Source organism: Eleutherodactylus coqui, chromosome 4, assembly GCF_035609145.1.
Source record: "Eleutherodactylus coqui strain aEleCoq1 chromosome 4, aEleCoq1.hap1, whole genome shotgun sequence".
Lineage (NCBI taxonomy): Eukaryota > Metazoa > Chordata > Amphibia > Anura > Eleutherodactylidae > Eleutherodactylus > Eleutherodactylus coqui.
Window position 1 is genome coordinate 56,229,073 of NC_089840.1, and position 22,585 is coordinate 56,251,657.

Here is a 22,585-nt window from a genome sequence, read left to right on the forward strand (position 1 = left end):
AGGTTGGCAAAATCTATTTAAAATGATTTTCCGGGACTAAACTATTGATGACCTACTCTCGGGATAAGTCATAAATAATTGATTGGCAGGGTCCGTTTATCAGTGCCTGGTATACAGTGATGGCCACGTGCCGCTGTCACTTCAGACAGCTTATCGACTGGAATCTTGAGTGGTGAACCCTTGCCAATCAACTATTGATGAAAAAGGTCTGGGATGAAAAAATTGTAGCATATTTAATTAGTGGGTTTAACAGTATTTTTTGTGCTGATTACGGTAAAAATAGTGAAAAACTTCCATCACCCCTAGATAAGTCACAAATTTCACCTGAAATTTTCTTATTTTCAGGGTTTTTCAGGTTCGGTACGCGTACGACAACGAATCTAAACTGTCTGCTAGGCGTGACCTTGACTGCAGTCAGTGACTCAGTGTGGAGCCAGCCACTGTGGTGTACGCATCAAACAGTTTTGTGATACGGTATTTAGAAGAAATGGCTACTAGAAGATGTGTCAACTCTCCTAACTGTTTGTTATATTTGTGGGTCTTATACCGTCGAGAAGCAACAAAGGAACATTTCTAATTTTGTTCAGAAGGTTTATTTTGCATACTTTGGTATGAAATTAGGGGTCCAAGATAAATCTTGGGTTCCCCATATAGTGTGTTCTGTGTGTGTTGAAGAACTGAGACAATGGTTTCAAGGTAAGAAGAAATCATTTTGTTTTGGAGCACCCATGGTTTGGAGAGAGCCTAAAAATCACACTGATGACTGTTATTTTTGATCTTGTTCAGTGCAAGGTTTCAATTTAAAAAACAGGAAGGACATTTCATACCCAACCAACATACGTTCGGCTATTCGCCCTGTTCCTCATGGACCTGACTTGCCTATTCCTTCACCTCCGGATACCCTGGACAATATTTTAGACGATTTAGACCAAATGTCACATAGTAGCAGCGATAATGATGACAGCTATGATCCAGGTACCAATGACCCTGAACTTTTCTCTCAATCAGACTTGAACGATTTAGTACGAGATCTGGGCCTACCAAAGGATTCAGCGGAAGTGTTAGGGTCTAGACTTAAAGAAAGACATATGTTAGCCTCCGGTGTTTCATTTTCATGGTACCGACTTAGAGAAAAGGAATTTGTCCCTTTTTTTACACAAGAGGGTGAACTAGTTTTCTGCAACAATGTACCTGGAATCATGGAAATGTTCCACATAACGTATGACCCAGAGGAATGGAGACTTTTCATAGATTCGTCAAAAAGTTTGAAAGCCGTACTTCTTCACAATGGTAACCAATATGCTTCTGTGCCTGTTGGACACTCAGTCCATTTGAAAGAATGCTACGAAAATCTTGGGTTTGTTCTTAATAAGCTCAGCTACTCTGACCATAAATGGACCATTTGTGGGGATTTGAAAGTTATTTCCATGTTACTAGGTCAACAAAGTGGTTACACAAAGTTTCCATGTTTCCTCTGTGAATGAGATAGCCGTGACAGGAAACAACACTATGTCAAGCAGACCTGGCCAATCAGAAAGGCTTTTATTCCTGGACTTAAAAATGTTGAAAGACAAAGTTTAGTGGATCCTAAAAAGATCTTACTTCCACCACTTCATATCAAATTGGGACTAATGAAACAGTTTGTGAAAGCATTACACAAAGAAGGAGAGTGTTTCAAGTATCTTTGTGAACAGTTTCCTGGTCTATCAGATGCTAAGCTGAAAGAGGGAGTCTTTGTTGGGCCTGACATAAGAAAACTTCTAAAAGATGAAATCTTTGTCACTAAAATGGAAATGGAAGAAAAAAAATGCCTGGAATTCATTTAAATTTGTTGTAACAGGCTTTCTTGGAAATAAAAAAGACCCAAACTACAAAACTTTGGTTGCTGAATTGTTACAAAACTACAAAATCTTGGGCTGCAACATGACTGTCAAAGTCCATTTCCTTCCCTCACATCTGGACTACTTTCCAGAAAATCTTGGGGCTGTAAGTGAGGAACAAGGAGAACGTTTCCATCAAGATCTAAAAGAAATGGAGCGCAGATACCAAGGTCGATGGATTGTCAACATGATGGCGGACTACTGTTGCATGTTAAAAAGGGAAAATTCACAAGAACACAGCAGAAAAAGTACCAAAAGAAGCTTTGATGGAAAAAGAAAACATTTTTACAAAGACTTATAATAACTTTGCAACACATGTGTATCACTATTATGCTTATTTTAGCTAGGTATTGTTGTTTTTTTTTGCTTTTACTTCATGTTAAAATAATAAAAACAAATAAAAAATTTTCCGTTTTTAGTATTTTTTCCAAATATTCAACTTTATTTTGTAGGCAAGCCTTACGTGATAGAAAAAAACCCATGTCATTTTTTAAATCTGTGCAAAAAACTACATAAAGATGATTTAACAAAATCAAAACAATTTTAAAAAAAGTTTTTTTTGCAGACCTGTGTAATTGATTGGCAGGGTCCGTTTATCAGTGCCTGGTATACAGTGATGGCCGCGTGCCGCTGTCACTTTAGCCAGCTTATCAACTGGAATCTTGAGTGGTGAACCCTTGCCAATCAACTATTGATGACCTATCCTGAGTTTAGCTGTGGAAACCCCTTCAAGGCACACTCTTTCTTGCGATAGGAGTAGTTGGAGTGTATGTCCTCAGTAAGTGTCAGTGCCCTTGTCTTTCCAAGGCAGAGAGAGTTATGTTAAAGGAGGGTAACTTGGTGTCAGGGCCATCTGGGCATATGCGCACTGTACTGTGCACTTTCCCCTCAAGGAGTTTAAGGAAGTCGGAACACCAAGATTTGTGCTGCAGCTTGAGGACAGAACATGGGAGGCTGTGGCAATGTAGTGAGCACTTGCCCTGTCATCTGCACAGGAGAAGCTGTGAGGTAGACCCTTGCATCATATAACACTAGAGCTGTATATATGCGTGCACCTCTAAAGAGATATCACCATTGCCATGTTGGCTATACAGACATTTGTAAGGCACCGCAGGCAGCAGATTTTGGGGTTTTTCAATTTTTTTCGTGTTGAAGTCAGCCTGAGAAACTGACTTCACTATTCATCACTGCTTTCCCTGTTCATCAGAGAAAAACTGCGCATAGGACAATTGCTACAGCCCTGTACTAATCAGGAAAGACTCCCTTCTTCCTCTATCCACTGCTTAGCTGCTCTCTGCAAACTTTGCAAGCTTCTCAATGGCTGTATCTCTTTCTCCCAGAGGGAACTGTCCTCAGGACTGCATGTGCGACACTACAGCACACCAGGAGAGACTCCTGCTTCAACCTCTGTCCTGCACCAAGCACCTCTCTCAACTACTTCCTGTCTCTTCTTCCTGCTTGGCTCTGCTCCTCAGGTCTCATCCCATCTTAAAGAGAAAGTACCATTACAAAGAAAACAACAACTACCTTTATACTATGATTAAACAGAGATAACCTGTAAATCCCCCTTTCCTTTACACATTTGTAAGTGAACTGTTATTGCAAGCTGTATCTCTCACGTTGAGAAGGTTGTCAATTACCCCTACTTGTTGGGATATATTGCCTTGCCCATTAGTACAGTTTGCTGTTTGCTGAAATTGAACTGTGCTTGTGCCATTTTCTAGCAGCAACTTTCCAGAGCCACTTGACACTGTACATTTGGGCAAAATTGCCTCCTGTCTACGATGTTACACAGTTATAAAAGCGCAAATTATAAGAAAGCTTTTAGCATCTATTACACATACATGTAACAGATATCAGAACTGGAAATACATAAGATAAAGCACTAATTAAATGGGCTGAAATGTCCCTTGACTTCCTGCATGCTTTATATAAACCACACCCACTTTTTTGCTTTGTCATGTTGAGTGTATTGCCATTACTTTGCAGGCGGCTCTTCCTGATTGACATCGCTGCAACTGTCGCTGCAGTTGCTCACAGTTATTGGGGAATCTTACGGAATACTGACTGTAATGACAACTTTGCTGGTGACGGGTTTCCTTTTCAATCATAACATCCACCATCATTCCAATCTCAAAAATCTGATTTAAGGCCCTTTTACACATAACGATGATCGCTCAAAATTCGCTCAAAAGTCGCTCAAAAGCCATCTTTTGAGCGATAATCGTTGTGTGTAAATGTGTGCCCATTGTGCACTTACCATGCACTTTTCGTCCATTGCTGACTTCAGGTCTACATGAAATCTGCGTCCCTCAGGGTGATAAGATGAAACGGACTGCACGCTGAGTTCTTCGCGGGTAGCGCTGATAACATTCTTTAACAGTTGTTAACAGCCGAACAATAGCGATGTACTTAGAGAACAGACCACCCACTGTTCTCTAAATACATGCACATGACATACTAAAGGGCTGATTAGCCTATTAGAACCTATTCAAAATGATCACTCAGAATTATCAGTTTCTGACTAATTTTGAGCGATAATCTGTGTGTGTAAATGCACCTTTAACCCTTTCCAATCCATTGTCTGACCTCATTATGATTTAAGGCTGTACAGCTCCGATGTTGGAAGACGTCCGTCGGGTTTCTCTTACTGTATATTGCCAGACTCTCTGCTGTCAGAGCCAATCCAACATGTCACTTCATGCAGTAATAGCTTTAGCCAGCATATAGCGCCGTTGTATAATAGCAGAAAAAGAGTGAGCCCTCTAGGAAAACCAGGATACAAACTGGATTGGAAAGGGTTAAAAATTAAATAAAAATTTGCATAGACTTAATTGTGTTGTCATTGACATTTAATATTTAGCAAATCCATATTGGTAAATGTTAACTATATGGACAGAACAAACATAACTAAGCACTTCACTGACCTTCTCAATCATCACAGCATAAATTCCCATTTGCTGGAAACCTCTTGTGAAGTACAGCACATTGACCCAGCTCATTGCTAGGCAGATGACCATAAACGCCACATATTCATGTCTCCCAAAAAAATACAAGAAGGTAGAAAGCAAGACGAGAAGTGACTGACAAAAGCTAGAAGAAACAAAGAAAAAAATACACATTATCAGGGATAGATTAAAGAGAGGGCAAAAAGAGAGATTGGCTCGGGACCTCCACCATCTACATCTTTTCTAGATCTTTCAAGCACTTCCAGAAACTCCAAACATCAAGCCTTATGAGTTTGAAAAGTTCTTAAGGTGGTTTTTCCACTAAAAACATTTATAACCTGTGGATAGATAATAAATATATGATCACTGGGGAATCGACCATTGGGATTCATAGGGATCTCGGGAATGGTGAACTCAAAGTTCCCCTAGTTAATGGAGCGATGGTGCTCGTGCGTGACCACTGTCCATTCACTTCTATGACACTGGAGAGATAGCCAAGCTTGACTACCTCCATAGACAGTGAATGGATCAGTTGGTCACTCATGTACACGGCCACTCCATTTACTAGGAGACATAGACTGTTGTTTTTGTGATACCTGGGGGTCCCATTGGTCAAACCCCCAGCAATCATACATTTATCATCTATCCTGTGGATAGGGAATAAATGTCTATGGTGAGGAAACCCTTTCAAGTACAGTATATCTCTAACAGCATCAAATTCCATGTGCTTGCTTCCCAACTGCAGCTTTCAATGTAGCTTTCTTTCTACGATATAGCTTGAATACATCCATTCAAAAGTGTTCTTTGGTTTAATAAACTCATTTTCATACACCCTATTAGGAAATTCTGATTTATTAGAAGAGGATCATCATCTCTTGGCTATAGTGGTTACAGGAATACATGGAGAGCACATGGACCAAAAATACTGCCGTCAGAAGAAATAACCTAATTGTAGGGGGACTTACAACAAAACTTCACTGTAGCTGTCAACAAGCAGTGTCTTGAAGGACAGATGTCTCTGCCTCAAGTACTGGACCTAAGGGAAGCAAACAATGGATATTGTTATCCTAATCAGTAAAGAATACGGAAAGGTTTAGATCAACAGAGAAATAATTATAAAGATATTTGGATAGATAGATATGAGATAGACAAACAGATAGATAAGTGAGAGATAGATAGATATGAGATAGATAGATATGAGATAGATAAACAGATAGATAGATACGTAAGAGATAGATAGATATGAGATAGATAGATAGGAGATAGATAAACAGATAGATAGATACGTAAGAGATAGATATGAGATAAATAGATTGATAGATAGATATGAGATAGATAGATATGACATAGATAGATAGATATGAGATAGATATGACATAGATAGATAGATATGAGATAGACAGATATGACATAGATAGATAGATATGAGATAGATAGATATGACATAGATAGATATGAGATAGATAGATATGACATAGATAGATAGATATGACACAGATAGATATGACACAGATAGATAGATATGAGATAGATAGATAGATAGATAGATAGATAGATAGATAGATAGATAGATAGATAGATAGATAGATATGAGATAGATATGAAATAGATATGAGATAGATAGATAGATATGAGATAGATAAACAGATAGATAAGTGAGAGATAGATAGATAGATAAATAAGAGATAAATATAAGATAGATAGATAGATAGATTTGATAGATAGATAATCAGTTAATGAATTACAAATTCCTCAAAGCATTTGCTTACCCCTCTTAAAAAGAAATAGATTCCTCCTATCACAGTGATCACCTCTCCAATGGCACGAAGTTTACTATCTACAGGGAACGGGGGCTAAGAAATACAACACAAAAGTATTATACATCTTAACACTTTGAGTAAAATTTGAAGTTGCTCACTGGGCCAGCGTCATTTTAAGAAAGGGTTTTCCAGCTAAGACCAAACCTTTGAAGATGCCACTCTACAGCTATTCAGAAATCATCATTAGTTTCCAAAGAAAAAAAAAGCTGGACTTACATTGCCCACAACCGGTCTGTAGTAGGCAGCTATGGTAAAGATGGTGATATAGATCACATATGTCAAGAAGTTCAAGTAGAAGATACGCTTGACAAAACGATCCCACTTGTCTTGTAGTAATTTGTTGAGAGGCTCCACTAGCAGCATGTCATGGCGATTCTGTAGGACATGGATGCATAATTCATGTCATTACCCTAATGTCCAGCCTACAAGGTGCTCCACCACCAATGTATCTGTGATTCACACTCACACTTTAGGGTAGTGTTCACCAACCAGGGTTCCCAGGAGCCTCTTAAGCCCTGATCAGGGGATCACCAGAACACAGCAGCAATATCTGTCAGTTCTTGCAATATGCAAACAAACTAATTTCAGGCCACTCAGGGTATGTTTACACATTGTGGAAATGCTGTAGATTTTCTACAGCAGATTTGGCTGCAGAAAATCCACAAAATTTTATAGTATAGACAAATTTCAAGAAATCCCATCCACATGCTGCAGAGAATATTTGCAGTGTAAATTGACCTGTATACTTGTGGCCTGTAGTTTATTTAGGTGAATATACAGAGTAGGAATAATCATAGTGTCCTCCCAGCAGGCAGAGATGGTACTGGCTCTAGCTAATCATTGGATTGTTAGCACAGCATAAAGAAAAAGGGAAAACAGTGGGGAAAGCTCAACATCAAGATGATGCCTGATAAGTATCAGACAGGTGACTGCACTGCACGGAAGTGACTGCATATATGTAGGAAACATCCAGAGTTTAACAGGTAATCGAGTGAGGGGGGCTGGGATGTAAAAATGTGTTTTCGCTAGAGTGGCCCTTTAAATGTTTAAATTAAATGCTTTAGAGATTTCCTAGTGTTGAGAAGGACCAGGCTGTCTGCAATACCAAAAGCCACAGTATTGTCATTATGTAAGCCATATTTTGTACTAAACGACTCACCGGTGTCTCGCTGCTGTAAGCGATGATCTCTAGCACTGAGTTATTATCTGTTGTGTCTACACCAGAAAGATCATATAGAGAAGAATGGACGGGTCCATATGCCCATTCAGTGAACTTTCTAGAAAGATGCCTGCAGTCTGGGTTCTTTATCTCTCGTCTGAGAATGTAGGCAAAAACCTGAAAGCACATAAATAATAGCATATGGCAATAAAGTAATGTGGTGTGAGGGTATATGTATATATTGCCATATGTTTTTTATGCTTTTATACCTGTATGCAAGTTCTACTCAATGCTAAAATGAGAAAAACGTAATATGTAGCCTTAAAAATTAGATCAGATATTCCAAAGCTTTGCAAGGCTGAGAGAGATGTGTCCAGAAATTCAGAGATGATACAGAACCGGATAAGATTGCCACGTGCTTGGCTGTTTTCCCAGAGGCGCCGTATCTAGATAACGACTGTTTAACTGCGTATATGACTATCACTGCCTCAGGCGGAAATGCGGACTTCACATATATGGTTATGCGGTGGATTTGAGCCAATGAGACCATTACCCATTCCTAGTGATGAGACCAAAGAGTATAAGACCCCATGTAATCTGTAATAAAGTGCGCAGTTATTTCACGTGTGAGGAACTATACCAGACCTCCGTGTGTGGTGTCTCTTCTTTACCGCCGGCAGCGGGGCATTGGGGTGGGCCTGATTGGTGCTGTATGCAGAATTTCCCGGACAGTGTGATAGCGGAAGTGTTCTACTGAATCCCTTTCTCTCTAAATAATTTCAAATAAGATGTAGCTGAAACTATTAGAATTTTATGTTCTTTGTATTAAAGGGATATTCCCACCTTATGATCACCCGCTCTAAGCACAGCTCCGTTCAAGTGAATAGGCCTGGCTGCAGTTCCCTGCTCACCTAGATGGCCGTAACACCACTGTGCAGGGAATAACAGCACTGCAATACTGATTCAGCCCCTTCATTCTCAGGGGTGGTGTGGTCCCAAGGCTCATACATCCCCCATCATAAAGTGAGCAAAGAATGGCCATCTCTGGGCACTTTTTGGAGACAATTTAGATCTGTAATGGCAGAGTACAGCACTGTGTGGACATATTGGGGGGAATTTATTAAGATTTGTGTTTTAAATGCCGGTTTTAATATGATAAAATAAATCTTGTTATTTGTATAGCACCAACTTATTCCACAGCGCTTTCTAGTAATTTATTTATTATCTGCCACCAAGCTCGATACTCATTTTACCGACCTCGGAAGGATGAGTTAACCTTGAGCCGCCTACCTGAACCATGCAGGGATTGAACTTGCAACTTTCAGGTCATGAATAAGAGTTTAGGACTGTCTTTCTGCTGCCTTAGCACTCTGCAGCACACGATCCTCAGGGCTTAGTCACACGGGCGTTTATTGCCGCGATTTGCGCATGCGCATGCGTCCGGCGATTTTTTAAAACCATTGCTTTGCAATGGTATCAGACACATGAGCGCTTTTTATGCGCTCGTCCGATAAATTAGAGAACAGAAATCGCAGATCGCACCTATGTGCGATCTGCGATTCCTGTTCTCTTCTCTATATGCGCTTAACGGGGCCGGGGCAGCAGCGCCGACCCCATTGAGAACATACAGAAGACAAATCATTCTTCTCTGCCACAGCTGTAACAGCTGTGGCAGAGAAGAACGATGTTTGCCCATTGAATTCAATGGAGCGGCAATACAGCCAACTCCATTGAAAGTAATGGGCTGCCGGCGTGCGCGGGATGAATTGTCGGGAAGGGGTTAAATATATAAGCCCTTCCCTGCAATGCATCCTTAAATGTGAAAAAATAAAAAAAAAGATGTACTCACTTGCTCCCGGCCGCTGGAGATCCCGGCGGCCGGCCTGCAGTGGGTGTGAAGGGGTGTGACTCAGACTGGCCCCTGATTGGTTCAGCCTGAGCCAATCAGAGGCAGATCTCAGTCACACCCATTCATGAATTCATGAATGGGTGTGACTGAGACTTGCTTCTGATTGGCTCAGCGCTGAGCCAATCAGGGGCAAGCCTGAGTCACACCCCCTTCACACCCACTGCAGGCCGGCCGCCGGGATCTCCAGCTGCCGGGAGCAAGTGAGTACATCCTTTTTTTTTTTTTTTTCACATTTAAGGATGCATTGCAGGGAAGGGGTTATATATTTAACCCCTTCCCGACAATTCATCCCGCGCACGCCGGCAGCGCTTGCATTCAATGGAGCCGCTGTATTGCCGGCTCCATTGAATGCAATGCGCTGGACAGCTCCGGCCCGTTTCTAATGAAACGCGGCTAGGAGCAGATTTTCGGGCGATTTTTGGGCCGATTTTTCCGCGCCGGTCACGCGATTTGTGCATGCGCATCCGTCATGCGATGCGCAAATTGCGTGAAAAAACGCCCGTGTGACTAAGGCCTCACAATGCGCCTAGATTAACCCTTTTTGTTTTGACTTATTGGACTATTCACGGTCCTGTTCTGAAAGTGTTGAAGTTGGAGTTGCTGCTTTAAGGTTACTGTGGGATCCCACCTATATGCCAATGGTCCAGGACTTCATGTGAATTTGACTTTCACTTGAGTATCTATACTACAGGCCTGTTTTGGCTATTATATGGCATTATCCGCTACCACACACCCGGTGGGTTGATTTATCTGACTTTCTATACATATTCATGTTTTTCCTTACCCATTGGTGCTGGCTATGCAAGCTTGTTTTCTGTTATTTCCTTCACATATTGTGCACATCTCAGGCCGTTCATGCATCAAAAACAAAGTGTATGCCAGCTACGAGCTGGAGTAGATTTCTGGTATTATTTACTCCAGCTTTACCCCAGGATTAAAGTATATCATGGCCCCCTTCTGACAACCCATATTCACTTTTTTCAAAAGTGGCATGAGTTAGTGTAAATGTAAAAAGTCAAAAACTTTTACGCAAGTAAGGCTTGTGCAAAAATGTGTGACTTTTTGAAATCCCCTTCGGCATCATAAAGCCCCCATGTCTTGTGAATGGCACTCTGTGCAATGTTTGCCATGTTTTCTGTACGCGAAAAGCTATCTGTATAATGGCAAAGCCTAGTGCTCTATATTTACTGTCAATTGATGTGTGTGGAATGTGGCATTATGTGGGCACTACAATGCTTTGTGTGGATAAAGTATGGCAATTCCTGGGCACACAAAAACTGCTGTGAAAACCGCATACAAGAATCCGGACTTGTATTTTAATTTTTTTTTGACTTTCAATTCCATGTTTTGTCACTTACCCCAATTTTTCCTGTTTTGGCTGCTAAACTCAGAGGAGTTAGCCCTTTCTTATTTGTGATATCTTCTAATCTCAAGGAGGGTTTAATCTGTGCTCCCAACACCAAAATTTCTCCATACATTTTGGTTACAAATTTTGTATTTTCTACTGTATTGTCCGCAATGTCAACCAAGGCGTGAAGCACTGTGTTTCCAAAAGAGTCCCTGGTAGCAATGTTGGCTGGAGAGTATTGGTTCTGTAGGAGATATTGTACAATTTCTATCTGATTGGTGCAGGCTGCCAGGGACAAAGGCAGCTCCCCTAATAATAAGAAGAAAAGGAATAGCAAAGGTAGTTATTACATGGACAAAAAATAATGGGAATAAAAGTAATTAACTTAACTGCACTGGTACTGTTTAAGAGAATATGGCTGGACGATGATGTGCAATCTAGTGATCAAGTAGGAACATTGTCAACAGGAACAATTAGCAAATGTTCTAGGCACTTAAAGGCTTATTACATGGCTCAACGATTGGGTGAGTGATCACATTCTAAAAAACAGTTGTTTGTAACTTTTTGTTGCTGGCACAAAAATGATTGTTTGTCAGCAGCACACCTTGTGTAAACAGAGAATGTGCTGCCGACATAATGTATACTATAAGACAGGAGGGATGAACGAGCGATCACATGAACGATCAATCACTCAGCCTTTCACAATCATTGCCCTTGTGAAAGGATCCTCATTACAGTTAGATCTACTTTATCCAGCACCTTTATCTCTGCAGCTGTGTTCCTGCTGAACACCATTTACACCGCTATATAGATGACGTTTCAACCATACTCATGACTGGAAACATCAGTGTTGATATGGCGGGTAATTTAAAAGCAAAGTAATAACACATATCTACTTGGTTTAATTGTTTTCAAAACTTGGAAAACTGCTTTTCAAACAAACTCCTAATAAATCCAATTGCGTCAACAATGTGTCAAAAATTACCGTATATACTCGAGTATTAGCCGACCGGAGTATAAGCCGAGTCAATAAGTTTTACCACAAAAAACTGGTAAAACCTATTGACTCGAGTATAAGCCTAGCTAGACTCGAGTATATACTAGGTAAAAGAAACCCCGCAATACTCACCTCCCAGCCTGCGTCTGTGTCCCCGGCGCAATAGTCTCTCCGGCGGTGCGGCAAGCTGCTTCAGACTTCTCCTCACTCTCATCTCCCTGCTCGGTTTTCAATTTCCCCTCAGTCAGAGCTGTGTAAGTAAGCGCTGTGACTGGATCGAGCACCAGCCAATCACAGCTGGACCTCCATAAACCAATCACAGCCATTCAGTGATGTCATTGACTGAATGGCTGTGAATGATCGAGCGCTGGCTGTGATTGGCTTGTGCCCAAACCAATCACAGTGCTTACCTACACAGCGCTGACGGCGGAGGAATTCAAAGCTGAGCAGGGAGATGACAGCAGCAAGAATTTTCAAGCAGCTTGCCGCATCGCCGGGGAGACCATCGCGCCAGAGACGCAGGCTGGGAGGTGAGTATTGCGGAGTTTTTGTTGTTTTTTTTAAACCTCACTCGTGTATATGTCGAGGGGGGCTTTTTCAGCATTAAAAAAATGTGCTGAAAAACTAGGCTTATACTCGAGTATATATGGTAATTACAGATAATAGACATGTAACTGAGCCTTTTGCATCTCTGCTTTTCATATAATCTGTTGAATCCACTGGTGCAGAACAAAAATAACTTTTAGGACAGTTCACGTACTTTTAAATGCTCTTTGCTACTATTGTGACTGCTGTGCAACCTCAATGTCTCTCCATCAAGAAAAAAAAATGCAAGTGACATGGTTGAAATTCCTGTGCGTTTTTCTCCCCCGTCAGAAAATGTTGAGATGGAGTGACAGTTGTGATTTTGCTACAACTTAAAGATGCTGTGGATCCCTAGTCTAATTAGCATGAAAGAGTATACATTTCTGTCTGACAATATTCTCCCTCAACAAATAGGATAGGATTATCTACAGTGGAAATTTAATGGAAATTCCATTTGAGTCTGTAGCTAAGTCCCGTAGTTGAGGGTCCTTTTACATGGGAGGATTGTCAGGCGCTTAAGCCCCCGACAGCCATCCTGATGATTATTATAATAATAATATAATAATCTTTATTTGTATAGCGCCAACTTATTCCGCAGCGCTTACTTATTGCTCATCTGCGTTCATACAGAAGTGATAATTGTTCAGTGAATGGAAACAGAATGATCGAGCAATAAATTGAAATATAAATGTTCCGTGTAAAAGAGCCCTTTCTCAGAGATTTTTTTCTTTGGTCATCGATTTTGACCAACATTGTACCATTAGAATCATCAGAAAATGTTGAGTAAATGCTTTGCATTCCATGTACAACAAGAGGTACAAGAAACATTGTGACAGGTTTGGCAGATAAACGACTGTTTCCAGATTATGAAGTTTTTGGGTTATCGAACAGTCATAGAAAAGTACATATATAATGTATATATTTGTCCGGGCAAAGAAACAGTTATGAGACTAATTAAAAATAGTCTTATAATTGGTTAGTTCATGTTAGGTCTTCTACTTCTAGTCTTGTGAAATTCAACATTATATTGGAATTTAGTGCTAGAGACGTTGGATTATATCAGACTTGTAACATGTTGTTGACATTTTGCTCATTTGGAAAGTTTCAACTTATTTAAAAGGTTTCTGACATTTGGCAAAAATGGCTGCGGAGGGCAAAAAAATCATAGACTAAGTCATACTCCCTGATCAGATGTCCCCCAGGTCTAATGTAGCTTCTCCGTTCCCCACCACTCCAATCCAGGAAGTTACTGCAGTGGTCACATGCTGTTCATTGTGTAAGTAACCAATCACTGGGCTGAGGGGTCATGTGCCATTCATGCAGACATGATCGCTGAGGGCAGTGATTGGCTGTGTGGTCATATGCACAGTAAAAGGTATATCAGCAGTGCAGCAACTTCCTAGTCTGGAGCGGTTGTGCTGGACCCAAGAGTCATTTGACTAATCAGCATGTTTTGCTCAGCTTGTGCCTTCCTAGCCTTTAGCCACTTTTTTCTGAATGTCTGAAAACCACTTGAAGAAGATATAAATTGTGAAATGTTGTAAAAAAAAAATGATACTTTAAAAGTGGGCATAAATATTTTCCTATAAGGGATTAATCCCTACGGCCAACTATAACCTCTTACCAAAATAGAAGCCTGCTCTTCCTCTGGCTTTCCTGAAGAATTCCCCATCTGCTCTTGCATGAACATCTGCTCCATGTTGAACCAAGAGCTCCACAAGATTCATGTTTCTTCTTTCAATGGCAATATGCAGAGCAGTCTGACCTGGTGGAACCATGTGAACAAACTAAATCCACAGACGGTATAAACAGATGAAACACATGAACCCTTCAAGTCTACTAATCAAGTTTTAAACTTCCCACGCACATAGGATAACTTTTGGCCAATGTACCCAAAAGCCATCTCTTCGACTTCTTGAGAAACACACCTGCTCAAGTTGTGTAGCTATAGAGGGTGCTTAGATAGCAGTCACAGCTGAGCCCTGGTGCCTTAGGGGGCCTAATGGACTCTGCCACATAAGAAGGCACCAAAATTATAAATGCCACATGGCATTCTGATATTTTAATCTTCTTTTGGATTTCCTTTTGTAAAACCTCAGTATTAAGATGCTTCACTAGAACATTTAGTGAATGGACTCCACCTATCACCCACAAAAGCTACACATGAAGCAGGTAATGCCAAGCAGGTTATAAAGTCATAATAGCACATTGTACCCATTGGACTGTACCTCTGTAATACGTGTCTTTATATGCAGAATTTACAAATTCTTTCAGGTTGTCTGTTTTCGCAGCAATGTCCAGCAGAAATGGGATGGTGTTATTTTTGCCACTACTTAGATTCAGCATTGCTTTTAGCAAGCAGGTCTTCCCAGTTTGTGGTTCTGTCAAAAAAGAAACATGTAAATTCATTTAAACAGTTTTTTTCTCTTACTTGCATTATGAATTAAGCTACATTTACATGTAGTAGAGGTGGTGCAGAATTTCTGAAGCAGAAAGTTTACACCAAAATCCCCATCAAAAAGCACATGGCACATTTGCATGGTGCAATTGAAAGGGTGAAATCAGCTGCAGATCCAAGTCAAAAACCGTGTCAAATGGTGTGGATTTTGATGCCGATTTTGGTATGAATCCAAACCAAAATCCACCACACATGAAAATACCCTTAGGACATTTTTGTATCAAAAAGGCAAAAAAAAACTAAAAAACACTATCGGTATTGGTTAACCAGAAAAAAAACTATGAAAAACATCTGGCTAGGACAGAAACAAAGTTTATTTGTATATATTAAAATATCATGGATACACTGACTCGATACTGTATCACAAATAGGGACAAACAAGCAGAAGTGAACATTTTCCACCTGTACCCCCGCAGTATAAACACTAGCAGGAGAGAGGTTACTAGTTTAGAACATACCAGACCCCTTCATTAGGAGCTGATGGTGAAATATGCCCCAGGCATAATTGGGCTCAAAAACTCCAAGATCGCTCAAAAATCGCTCAAACGACCGTTAGAGTGACAGTTTTGAGCGATCATCTTTGCATAGTCTACAGTAGCTAATTAGCTTTTAAAGAGCTATGCAGGCAGAGCAGGACAACGCCACTATCGCTCAGTGAACAATACAGCTATTTTACATAAGCAAACAGCTGCATTGTTCTCCTCACTTACAGGTCGCGTCCCGCTGTGAACTACCAGCAAGACAGGAGCTGAAAGAATCTTATCAGTGCTGCCGGCTGTGATAACAGCCTGCACCGCTGATAAGAGTTCATCCCTCAATTCTAGAAAACTAGAATTGAGCGAGGAACGAATCGTGCACAAAAAACTGCACGATGTCCGTGCATTTAGACGCAACAGTTTTCGCTCAAAAGATGGCTTTGAGTGACTTTTGAGCGAGAATCGTTGTGTCTAAATGGGCCTTTAGACGTCTAGACCCAACGTGTTTCTACCTGATTAGGTGTCATCAGGGGACAGTAAATAGAGCCTATAGAGAGACTGGAAATAAACCGCCCAGTCAGGCAGGGTGGTGTAATAGAAGTGTTTCAGGGGCACAGTAATTTATGTGCATTCGTTCATGTGTACGGCAGGTATAATCAAAGGTTATCATGTAACATCACTTTTTTGAACCAAATGATAGAATTCAGTGCATCCAATGGTATCTCTACGACTCATAACCCATTCATGGAGTACATAAAGGACACCCGAATGGATATGATCCTGGACAGCTAATGCACTGCTGCAAGTGGTTGTCTCTATAGGTTCATGAATCTACACTGTTTGCACATTTCTCCCTTGATGGATTTTTTAAAATCTTTGGGCCTTGTTCAACATATATATCAATTTTGAAAAAATATGCCCTTTATATAAATGAAATCTGTGCAACCCACTATACATATAGCATTCACCATTTGCCTGCACTGTATTCCTGTATTGGCCGCTATGTACTTAGAGTTATTGTATTCTCAGTGATGTCTCCTTGCCATTTTGTATTTAAAGGTTTTCGTCCTTAATAAAGGATGTTTCTGTATTTCTCCTATAATTAGATCATCGATGAACAGATAAGATGGTTGATGACTGAATATGAACGATTCCTATATTGTACATTTAGCTCAGCCGAACATCCATCTTACTTCAATAAAGCTGGTGATTTCCAGGATGAATAAACATATTTGTTGAGGAAAAACAGATATTGCCCAAACCTTGCCTTCAACTGTATATCGAGTCAGAACTGGACAAAGCCTTTGAAAATAATGTCATTTCTGTGGTACCTAGAATTTCGATCATTGTCGGGGTATACCTTTGAACTCGTTATTGGTAAGGCGCTTCTGACTCCTCAGCAAATAGACCAGAAGATCATCTAGCTCATCACAGTCTCCATATGCTGCCGCATCAAAAAGCCTGGTCCGATCATACAGCTTAAATGTTCTGTCCCTACAGCTGTTTGTAGACTCCAAAGATGAGCTCTGTCTGTGACATAGAAGGAAGAAAGCTATTGATACACTGTAGATTGGTTGGTTTGTAGGAACTACAGATGTAGCAAAGTTTAACTTGTCGATGATAACTTTCTGTAACAAGTTATCTTAAGCCATTGAAAAGCTATTCTTCTCTCATCATAACAAAGGCCATCGGGAGGGCAAATAAGCCGGGGTACAAAAAGTTATCTTAACATGTTAAGAGTCAAGTTAAACTTTGCTATATTTGAGAAGTTTTTTATCATATATACACTACCGTTCAAAAGTTTGGGGTCACCCAAACAATTTTGTGTTTTCCATGAAAAGTCACACTTATTCACCACCATGCGTTGTGAAATGAATAGAAAATAGAGTCAAGACATTGACAAGGTTAGAAATAATGATTTGTATTTGAAATAACATTGTTTTTACATCAAACTTTGCTTTCGTCAAAGAATCCTCCTTTTGCAGCAATTACAGCATTGCACACCTTTGACATTCTAGCTGTTAATTTGTTGAGGTAAGCTTGTGAAATTGCACCCCACGCTTCTAGAAGCATCTCCCACAAGTTGGATTGGTTGGATGGGCACTTCTGGCGTACCATACGGTCAAGCTGCTCCCACAACAGCTCAATGGGGTTCAGATCTGGTGACTGCGCTGGCCACTCCATTACCGATAGAATACCAGCTGCCTGCTTCTGCTGTAAATAGTTCTTGCACAATTTGGAGGTGTGTTTAGGGTCATTGTCCTGTTGTAGGATGAAATTGGTTCCAATCAAGCGCTGTCCACTGGGTATGGCATGGCGTTGCAAAATGGAGTGATAGCCTTCCTTATTCAGAATCCCTTTTACCCTGTACAAATCTCCCACCTTACCAGCACCAAAGCAACCCCAGACCATCACATTACCTCCACCATGCTTAACAGATGGCGTCAGGCATTCTTCCAGCATCTTTTCATTTGTTCTGCGTCTCACAAACGTTCTTCTTTGTGATCCAAACACCTCAAACTTGGATTCATCCGTCCACAACACTTTTTTCCAGTCTTCCTCTGTCCAATGTCTGTGTTCTTTTGCCCATCTTAATCTTTTTCTTTTATTGGCCAGTCTCAGATATGGCTTTTTCTTTGCCACTCTGCCCTGAAGCCCAAAATCCCGCAGCCGCCTCTTCACTGTAGATGTTGACACTGGTGTTTTGCGGGTACTATTTAATGAAGATGCCAGTTGGGTACCTGTGAGGCGTCTGTTTCTCAAAACTAGAGACTCTAATGTGCTTATCTTCTTGCTTAGTTGTGCAACGCGGCCTCCCACTTCTTTTTCTACTCTGGTTAGAGCCTGTTTGTGCTGTCCTCTGAAGGGAGTAGTACAGACCGTTGTAGGAAATCTTCAATTTCTTAGCAATTTCTCGCATGGAATAGCCTTCATTTCTAAGAACAAGAATAGACTGTCGAGTTTCAGATGAAAGTTCTCTTTTTCTGGCCATTTTGAGCGTTTAATTGACCCCACAAATGTGATGCTCCAGAAACTCAATCTGCTCACAGGAAGGTCAGTTTTGTAGCTTCTGTAACGAGCTAGACTGTTTTCAGATGTGTGAACATGATTGCACAAGGGTTTTCTAATCATCAATTAGCCTTCTGAGCCAATGAGCAAACACATTGTACCATTAGAACACTGGAGTGATAGTTGCTGGAAATGGGCCTCTATTCACCTTTGTAGATTTTGCACAAAAAAACAGGCATTTGCAGCTAGAATAGTCATTTACCACATTAGCAATGTATAGAGTGCATTTGTTTAAAGTTAGGACTAGTTTAAAGTTATCTTCATTGAAAAGTACAGTGCTTTTCCTTCAAAAATAAGGACATTTCAATGTGACCCCAAACTTTTGAATGGTAGTGTACATCGTTAGACACACTAAATAAATGATTAACACTGGTTTCGCTGACAGCTATGTTGCCCGACACCTCTATACACATGTAGATGAGCGTGCAAGTGCTCTGAATGTCGAGAAAGCAGGAAGCCGCTGCCAGATACTTCTAGTAGAAGACCTTCCCAACAAAAAAGGATCTGGCATTTGAAAACCAACTAGTCAACCCTTATTTTCCCTGAGATCTGTCATCAGGGGAAAGTCGGGTGGTTCAGAAACAAATTACATGGTTGGGCAGACCCATTGAAATTGGTGGGATGGGCCGATATGCATCTAATGTGTATGGCCACCCTTGAAAGCCAAAGTCTGGAGTGGTCTTTAAGTTGAGTTCTTAGACTAGGGAGCTGTTTAGCTGCCCCCTTTACTTATAGAACACACACATGACCAACATAATTCCATTTCTGCAAAAGTGACTAGAGGAAATGGTAGTCACTATCTAATTAGCATTTGGAAAATTGAGAGTTGTCATTTGGTTAATAGTTCAGTGTCACATTGCCATGAGAGGTATTCCCATCTCAGATGTATATGGCATATCCACAGGACATGCCACAAAAGTCATATAGGTGAGGGTCCCTGAATGTAATGGCCATGGGTGAGCAGAAGGACGGATACAGCCAAGTGCAGTGCACTACACTGTTTCCATAGTTCCCATAGAAGTCAATGAGACTTATGGAAACAGTGTAGCTCAACCAAGCTTGGCGGTTTCCATCAGCCCAACCACTTAGCCATCTTGGTGTTCAAATCTCAGATATGTTTGCCCCTGAGAGGAGCACTTCTTTAATTAAACAGGGACAACCAGTATGGCTGTACTTCCTGTTGTTGCTATAGCAAAAAATGAATTGAAAAATATTAATATCTCTGTAGGCAAAACAAACGTAACTAAATACAAACTTATGTCTGCTGTTCTAACTTCTGATTTGATAAGATTTGGCCAATTTTACAGATTGGGAAGTCCTCTTTAACCTCTTAACGACCAGTGATGTACATAATACATCTTTGGTTGGTTGGGTGGGAGCCAAGCTATGTCTATACCATCCGATGCTCGCTATAAGAAACAGCCATCACCCAACCATCTGAGATAGAGAACTAACACTGTTAAACCCTTTTAGTACATGAAATTATGTGAATGGTGACAAATCTGTAGAATGCTGTGGAATATGCTGAAAAATCGTATACTTACCTGGTCAACTGGTTGCCCTGTTTTCCTTTTTCAAATTGTACATGGAATTTAGCAGTTGGAGACATAATCTTGCATTCTACCTGATATACAGAGTCCATCGGAGCCATTTCCCGCTCTGTGTCTGCTTTACCAAAGCGCCGGCATTTCGCTTTAGGCGAACTGAAAATAGCATACTTGGTGTGCTTTAATTTGAAGTGTTGGGACACTTCATGGCTATGTAGATTGTTGTCATCACTATAGGATTCATCTGCAGAAGCATTTGTTTCCTCCGTATGGTCGGTTTCTTCAAGATCTGATGAACTTCCCATCTTTTTCATTTTCATTCACCTGTAGAAATAGGAGTCATGTGTTTTATCATACAGATTTCTGTATAACCCCCATACCATAATAATAAAATACACTTTGAAAGACACATTTGGGGGTGATAGAGCCATTACATATCCTATTACTAAAGCCGAAGGCAAATGATATGTAGTAAAGCCTTCAGTCATATATAAACACAAGAAAATGTCATAATATTAACATTGGGAGGAATAAAGCTACGTGACATTTAAGCACAGATTGGGATTCCTCACCAAATTCTCTACCAGATACATATGTCACATGCACCGCTTCCCATTTGAAAACATCAACTTAGTTCCAAGATGGTGGCTTTCAAAATGGCTACCATATTGGACACCGCTAGAGTTGAGCGAACATACTCTGGCGAGCTTGATGCTCGTTCGAGTATTAGCGTACTCGATGGTGCTTGTTACTCGAACGAGCATCAAATCACGTTCGGCCTCGCCCCAGCTTTTGGCTCCTCCCCGCCGCGACGCAGCGCATGTCATTTGAAAATTTTCGGTCTGGCAGGAAGGGGAAGGGGAAAGAGAGGGAGAGGGGGAGAGAGAGAGAAAGAGAGAGAGACGAACCAAGACAAAAAAACCCTGCGTTCCACATAGAAAAATGCTCGAGTCTCCCATTGTAGTCAATGGGGTTCGTTACTCAAGTAGAGCTCTCGAATTTTACGAAAAGCTCGACTCGAATAACGCGGACCCGAGCATTTGGGTGCTCGCTCATCTCTAGACACCGCCCCTCTTAGATTTTCCTCCTTCCCCTTAGCAACATGCCATACACAAGATGGCTTTCCCAACCACCGTTTTCTGTATATTTATGTGTCTACATTGCTTTGAACCACCCTGTATATCTATTTAACTTTATCTATACCTTTTCTGTTTCAATCATTGCCTTAGTTTTAACATGTTACTAATTATGTGCAGGCATTGTTATTTGAATGAATGTGGAGGGACAGCATGGAGGTTCCGTGATTAGCACTATTGCTTTGCATCACTGGGGTCATGGCCTTGAATCCAATCAGAGGCAACATCCACACAGAGCTTGTATGTTTCCAGAGTTTGCGTGGGTTTTATCCATGTACTCCAGATTCTTGTCACACTCCAAAAATATACTAATAGGTTAAAGGGGTTTTCCAGGACTAAACTAGTGAATACCTATCCTCAGGACAGGTCATCAATAGTTGATCAACGGGGGTCTGCTCATCAGGATCCCTGCTGATCAGCTAATTGAAGTGACAGTAACGCCTGGGTAAGCACCATGGCTGCTTTAGTCCATACCAGGCACAGGACCATATATTGCATAGCGGCTGCGGCTGGCATAGCAGTCCATTCCATTCACTTGAATGGGACTGAGTTGCTCTTAGGCCATATTGCTCTTAGGCTTGTCAATTGCCTGAGAAGAGTCTGTGGCACACTCACATAAGCGCTGCGGCCTCTTCACACTAATCGGTGTTGATCCTGAGTGGCGAACCCCCACCGAACAACTCTTTATTTTCCTTGATGTCCATTGGTAGTCTTAAAAATCCCTAATCAACACCAAGAACTTTCACCATTTAAAAGTCACAGAATCTACCTCATTGGTTTTTTTTTGCCTTACTCTGGATCAACATTGGTGGCTAACAGGCTGAACTGGATGGACTTTTTTTTTTTGGCCTTACATACTATGTAAGATACCACAGACTGGACAGTTCAGGTGTTTGTCTTTATGGCATGATCATTCAATTTAATGATTTTCTTTTTCTATGTCTTTTATTTTACCCCACCTTTTAAAGAGTACCTATATGTTTTGCTGATTTCATTAGGATGTGGCATATTAAGTAACTTTGTAATATACTTTATTAACATATTTTTGGTCTAAACAGATGTTTTCAGTGTTACTACTTGAGGACATTGTGAGAAATCCATGCACTGCTTCTACCTAAGTGGTGTATGGACTGCACTGTCTGTGTAAGGAGGAGCTGGTGTTTCCAGAGACAGAGGCAGATTGCTGAATGCAGAAGAGCAACCATGTAGCCTCTGTCTCCGTCTGTGCAGACTTCTACAGCTGTGCCCATTCC

General features: G+C 40.8%; 1 protein-coding gene across 1 annotated transcript in view; it reads right to left on the minus strand.

Annotated features, from left to right (window-relative positions):
• Positions 1-22,585, minus strand: part of TRPV1 (transient receptor potential cation channel subfamily V member 1) — a 42,415-nt gene that overhangs the window by 17,106 nt on the left and 2,724 nt on the right. Inside the window, exons 2-11 of the mRNA XM_066598586.1 lie at positions 20,194-20,520; positions 16,941-17,110; positions 14,875-15,027; positions 14,271-14,411; positions 11,075-11,373; positions 7,808-7,984; positions 6,865-7,023; positions 6,598-6,681; positions 5,794-5,864; positions 4,808-4,973 (exon numbers count right to left, since the gene is read on the minus strand). Coding sequence (XP_066454683.1) covers positions 4,808-4,973; positions 5,794-5,864; positions 6,598-6,681; positions 6,865-7,023; positions 7,808-7,984; positions 11,075-11,373; positions 14,271-14,411; positions 14,875-15,027; positions 16,941-17,110; positions 20,194-20,516 — 1,743 coding nt within the window. The 5' untranslated portion in view covers positions 20,517-20,520. The remainder of the gene's footprint in view (positions 1-4,807; positions 4,974-5,793; positions 5,865-6,597; positions 6,682-6,864; positions 7,024-7,807; positions 7,985-11,074; positions 11,374-14,270; positions 14,412-14,874; positions 15,028-16,940; positions 17,111-20,193; positions 20,521-22,585) is intronic.